The sequence below is a fragment of the Hemibagrus wyckioides genome, linkage group LG20 (genome assembly GCF_019097595.1).
Source record: "Hemibagrus wyckioides isolate EC202008001 linkage group LG20, SWU_Hwy_1.0, whole genome shotgun sequence".
Taxonomy (NCBI): domain Eukaryota; kingdom Metazoa; phylum Chordata; class Actinopteri; order Siluriformes; family Bagridae; genus Hemibagrus; species Hemibagrus wyckioides.
This window is the reverse complement of record NC_080729.1, coordinates 4,786,316-4,792,559: the sequence shown is the minus strand read 5'-3', so window position 1 is coordinate 4,792,559 and position 6,244 is coordinate 4,786,316. Positions and strand designations below refer to the sequence as shown.

The 6,244-nt window shown below is 41.0% G+C and overlaps 1 protein-coding gene across 3 annotated transcripts in view; it reads right to left on the bottom strand.

Annotated features, from left to right (window-relative positions):
* Positions 1-1,904: 1,904 nt before the first annotated feature.
* Positions 1,905-6,244, bottom strand: part of LOC131371188 (collagen alpha-1(XXVI) chain) — a 34,557-nt gene continuing 30,217 nt past the window's right edge. For all 3 annotated transcript variants that reach the window (XM_058419024.1, XM_058419022.1, XM_058419023.1), the window contains exons 9-14: positions 5,996-6,048; positions 5,437-5,499; positions 4,017-4,052; positions 3,886-3,939; positions 3,605-3,689; positions 1,905-3,219 (exon numbers count right to left, since the gene is read on the bottom strand). In XM_058419024.1, coding sequence (XP_058275007.1) covers positions 3,083-3,219; positions 3,605-3,689; positions 3,886-3,939; positions 4,017-4,052; positions 5,437-5,499; positions 5,996-6,048 — 428 coding nt within the window. In that variant the 3' untranslated portion in view covers positions 1,905-3,082. The remainder of the gene's footprint in view (positions 3,220-3,604; positions 3,690-3,885; positions 3,940-4,016; positions 4,053-5,436; positions 5,500-5,995; positions 6,049-6,244) is intronic.

Genomic DNA, 6,244 nt, shown 5'->3' with positions numbered 1-6,244 from the left:
TAATTTTATGCAAAGTCACTTACTACTGAGACAGGATACACCTGACAAGTTGAAGGCTAAGGGTCTTACTCAAGGGATGCTGGGATTTGAACTCATGACCTTCCAGTCAGAAAGCCAATGCCTAAACCCCTGACAGAATGAATGATTTACCTGACTATGTCTCAAAAAGGCTACAAGATATTGTATATGAAGATATCGTTGGCATATCATATGCCAACCTTGTCAGGAAGGAAGCTGGATTCTTGAGTACCAAGATATTATTGCTTCATGATTTTAATTCAGGGTCTTTTTGTCCTTTTTGCTGAAGGTAAGATGAGAATTTGGCACAAACCATTTTGGTACGAGTCCATTGAGCCTTCTATTTGGTGGTGAGGGGATGTTTTCCTTGAACGCATGAAGGTTTCTGATGACCAGTGAAAATGGTATGGCTGACATGTCGCATCTGAAACTCACTGTTGACAAAGTTCATGCCTTCATTGTTACAGTTTATATACTAACTCACTTGAACACTTTTAGAATGCGTCATATATCAGGCCATGTATCATTTCAGAATGGCTTGAAGAAAGCTTTCTTTGCTTCTGGCAACTTTGGGATTATTTGAAACTGGGGTGTTCACAGCATGACTATGACAGACATACGACTGTACACTTCTCATAAACCAACATTCCAGCATACCAAATCTGGGTCTTGAAAAATCCTTTCCTAGCAGAATTCATGCCAGCCATGTCATGTTAGATGGGCAGTTGGGGAGGTTGTCCTGGGCCTGGACATTATGTGCACAGCAGACCTGATTTATGCTATATCAGGGTTGTCCAATCTTATCGGCTGGTGTGGGTGCAGGATTTCATTCCAATCAAGCAGGAGCTACACCTGATTCCACCTTGTTAATTCAACTGATCTTGGCTATCATTAGACTTGGTTGTGGCTTCTGCTAAGTTGGAATAAAAACCCGCACCCACACTGGCTTTTTGCAGATAAGACTGGACACCCCTGTGCTAGATGTTCATCCATCTATCTATTTTTTGAAACTCTTATCCTACACAGGGAGCCTGGAGACACAAAGAGGGTGACACCCTGCACAGGGTACCAGTCCAATACACACACTGACCCACCCATTCACATACTATGAACAATTTAGACATGCCAATCAGCCTCCACAGATCTTAGGGACTTGGGGAAGAAACTAGAGTACCTGAAGGAAACCCTCAAAGCACAGGGAGAAGATGCAGTCTCCATGCACACAGGGCAGAGGTGAGAATCAAACCCCCAAACACTGCAAATGTGAGGCAAAAGTGATATCCCGTAAGCCACCATGTCTACCCAAGTGGCACAGCTATGTAAACGCTCCCCATCTTAATTTGTTATTGGGACAATGAATCCCAACAATTCTAAAGCCTGGAGTTTAGCTGACCCTGTTGTCTTGGTGGCAGGGATATCCTATCTCTCTCCCCTGTCAATCAGAGTGACACTAGCCGTTGTGAAATAGGGGTAAATAGTGTTCCCTAAGCAGATTCAACTAACATATTGGAAGAACGGTATGTTTGCATCGTCTCCCAGATCAGTAGCTGTTGCACCATGTAGCACCATCAGTGGTTGAGGAGTGAAGAAAAAAAAAAATAGATCAACAAGAAGGCCAAAACATACATTCATTTACGAATATGTCTTTAATTTTTTTATTAAATGACATTACAATTTTTGATTGCACCAATTTCCAAAGGAACCCCCACAAACAACCTTCAGATCATTTTTTTTATTGCCATGTCAGTGCCATTTTAACCTGACATGAGAGTGCAAAAATAGTAAATATTGTCTGAGTACAAGGCAGAATATACTAACAGCCATGACACCATACAGTCTCCAGTACAGTACAAAGTCAAACTAATTCACGTCATATTTTATTGTTAAATATTATTGACACTGCTACTGTATGAAATCAACCTGGTTAAATATTTTTTTTTACTGAGCCAGCAGTGTATTACCGCTAATCAGCTGCTGATGTAAGAAAGAGGTCACTGTATGGTAAAATCTTACAGGCTACAAAGAAAGTAAACCAATAATTCGAAATACATAACATCTAAGCTAAAATGACAGTAATCGTTAAATAAATGAGTGAAAATAGGGTCCTAATGCACAGAAGTCAATATACACTATAATCTTGTCTCACTGCTAATGGAGCGTAAATGAGTGAGACAAATGCTATCTGGGAAACCGGCTTTCGAAAACAAATGGATTATAAATAGGGCAATCCCATTACAGCAGAGCACCGAGTCACAGAGACATGTTTCGTTATCTTGGAGTAAGTACCCTATTAATTTCCCTTCTACAGAGCCAGCTGTACTCTCAGTAAACATACTCGGGAGAAAAGATGGTCTGCAAATGGCGGAGAAGGAAAGCTGCAGTCCAACTGATATGTTTGTTATACTTACTCGCACAGTAGGGTGAGACAAATAATACAGGAGAAAACAGAAAAGAAGCACAGAGAAAGCCAAGACCACGGGGAATCAAAGCCACGCTTGCAATTTAGCTGACAGAAAACATCCTACCAAATCCGAACAAGCTGTTTTCAGAACTGCCGAACCAAAACAATAGGTGGCTGGGGTGTTTTTTTTTTTTTTGTTGTTTTGAGCCTGATCCAGATGTTTCTCATTTGACAGTGTTTTATTTGGAGCTGCCTAGCAGGCAGGAGCCTCATTTGTTCCTACCCGACTCACTACAGCCTTAACGAGCTTGAGCACTGAGAACAAGCCTGAAGGACGCTGACGAGCCGTCACCAGGTGTAGTGTGGGCCTGTCTACAAGTGTGTGTTTACTGGGTATGAGTCAGAACGAGCGCAGTGCAGAGACTGAAAGGTGACAGGTGGAGCATAGTCCATAAAGTAGAAAAATCTGAACTTACAAAGAGTACACACACACACACACACACACACACACACACACATACAAATGTACACACATACAAATATAAAACCACTTTCATGTCAAGCAAAACCGATTTCTTAAAAATGAAGTTCATAATAGTGCTGTTTGCTCAGGCTTTCAAAAGCTAATTATTAACAGCGATGAATGACAGCTACACAAAAATGTCAAACACTCCTCCTCTTTTGCTGGCCGGCGGAGGGAGAGCGAAAGCGCACTGATTCGGCCCGTTTGATCTTCCCCGCCGGTAGACCGAGAGCATCTGACAGGCCATCTAGTCCAGAGCCGGCCTCTGCTGGGTTCTCTAAAGGCAGAAAAACACACGTGTGTACACATTAAAACAGTGGTGTCCAACTCTGGACCTAGAGGTCTGAAGGGGAGGTCCGGCATTTCTCTCCTTCTTGAAAGTTGACTACTTTAAAAAGATATCCAAAGTGGTTTGTTTATTCCCCACTCTACTTTCGAAAATTAGTGCTCTGAGCGTACACTAGATGACACACACTTCCTGTGAAGGAAAGTCGAAGAGGGTGCATAATGGAACAGAAGGCAGGTCTCACTAATCATTCTAGCACAAGGCAAAAAATAAAAACCCTCTATTCTCTAAGAATCTCAGACCCATTAAGAGACCAAACTGATGGACACTTGATAAATGGTTACGGGAGCATGAATAAGTAAAACGTCCTCATTACCGTGGATGCCAATCATGTGCTCCAGAATGAGCACTCGCTCAGCCAGGATCTTCAGAGCTTCTCTCAGCTGCTGAACTCCTTCACCCTGCAATCACATCAGTGCCAGTCAAGTCAAATTGGCATACAAAGCACTCTGAGGTGCTGTCTTTAATTCTATGAATGAAAGTAACCTCAAGGAAACAGGATTGGAGCATAGAAACAGTAGTTATCTAACGCTAACTGCCAATCATTAATTTTAGACAGGCTCAGCTCGGCGGGATAGCATTGTTAAAGTAGCTTACGTCAGGCAGGCTCTCTCCTGGCTCGCCTTTCTGCCCCTTGGCACCCATTGGACCCTGTGAGAATACAACTGAATTAAAGACAGGGCTTAAAGAAGCCAAAAACGTGTATGTTGTGGTTGAGATCCACTTACAGCTAAGCCTTGCTCCCCGATTAATCCTGGAGGTCCCTGGATAAACAAATACTTACAAATTACTGTACAAAATACACACTTTTACACTGGAGGATGATGTATCTAAGAGTGGATAAATATGGTGTCTGATCTGCTGAAGTAAAATTGAAAAGATTTGCATTGTTTGTATTTATCACACTTTTACTCTAGCCACAATGTCATTAACTGTCCTGTCTGCTTCTCCTCCTCCGATGAAAACATTCAGAGAGAGCAGGGGGCAGCGTGATTCCCGCCCCAGTGGGCACTTGTTGCAGTTCCCTTTACTGACCACTAGGTGTAATCCTTTTCCACTTCCACAGCCTGCGTCATTACATGGATTGTGTGTAAATAAAGCGCTGTATGATTCCTCTAAATCATACAAATAATGAGCTGGACACTTGAATATAAATATAAGAATTATGGAAAGAACTGCTGGAGGAATATCAGATCAGATCTTTGACCAGACACAGAAAATTATAGCCAGTGTTGTTTTTAGCGCTCCAAAAAAATCCAGGCACAATTGTTGACGATAAACAAATCAAAGATTCTGAAAAATCCTCATGTTTAAGAAATGATGTCTGTTCCTCAATAATGTGTACTGTGTTGGAAGAAGTGGACAGTGTTAAACAAATGGCTCAAGGCTGTACATTTTGATGAGGCAGGACGGCATTAATAATGAATCACACTTGCTACATTGTCTACACTATCTAGTGAATTTTGAGTAGAATTCCATATTAGGCAACCGAGACTCAGTAACAAACAATCATGATATCATTAACTATAGAGTCACCAGGTTTATGGAAATTTTCCAGTGTCACAAGTTTAATGTCATGTGCATGAATGGTGCTTTATGTGGCAAGATCTAGAAAATCAACGGAACTTATTTCTGTCAAAAACCACTAATTAGCTCTTCAATGCAGTTGTGAATGATGATTTTACGTTCCAGATGATTTCAATTTCAATTTTATTTGTGTAGCGCTTTTAACAATGGACATTGTCTCAAAGCAGCTTTACAGAACATAAGAAACATAGTGCAAAGGTCCAAGATTAATGTAAGACAAAATCATCCCTAATGAGCGAGCCTGAGGCGACTGTGGCGAGGAAAAACTCCCTTAGATGGTAAGAGAAAGAAAGCTTGAGAGGAACCAGACTCAAAAGGGAACCTCATCCTCATTTGGGTGACACCGGAGAGTGTGATTGTAAATTATTCTAAACACCAGAGAGTGTGATTATGAACAATGTCCTTTCTACAGCCAGTTGTGTGATGCAGATACAGCATATGTAGAATGACATTTTGTGTATTGATTAGGAAGATGAGCTACAAAGCTACAAGGAATATGACAGCACCCGAGCAATCAGGATGATCCAGGATTCATTAACCTATAGTAGAATGAGACCTCACCCTTTCACCTCGGTCTCCTTTAAGTCCTGGTTCTCCAGCCCTGCCTTGCAGACCCCTTGGTGCCTAAACACACACACACACACACATGGGTTTTAAATTGCATTAAGTTAAGACCTTTGCTTCTTTAGTTGATGCATATTAGGTTCAAAGCACAAAAATATATTATCTAGTTTTTTCCTACAAAATTAAAATTTAGGAGGGCAACATGGACACCCAACTGATAAAAAAACGATTCTGTCAAACCAAGATGGCAGTCGTTATAACCTTTCAACGTTCAGCTACATGGTTTTGTTTTGTTCATGTTTCTGCAGTGAGTCCCACTGTGCACTGAGGAAGACCTGGAGGTGATCTGGCAACACGATTATATTTACAGTATGTTTTTAAATGAGACGCACTTCTGTTACTTGTTAGCGACATTATCCTTTCAGCTCAAGTATGAAACAAAATTAGCCGTTAGACTAGACGTGGATGAAGGGGAACGTTGTGTATATGCAACACTGAATCTGTATTATTATTATTATTATTAGTAGTAGTAGTAGAAGTATAAACATCTACTTACATCTTGTCCAGGTAAACCTGGAAGACCAGGAGCACCAGCAGGACCTGGGGGGCCTGAACAACAACAGGATAATATGTTGATGTTATAATATTAGAATCAGATTCTTTACTTTAAATTATTTTCATTTATTGTCTTTAATTAAAGTAGAACACTTAAATAAATCCACCCTTTCAATGACCTGCTGGTCTATTCCTGCATTACCCACAACGCGGCTTGACTAGCTCATCTATACTTAAAGATGATGATGAT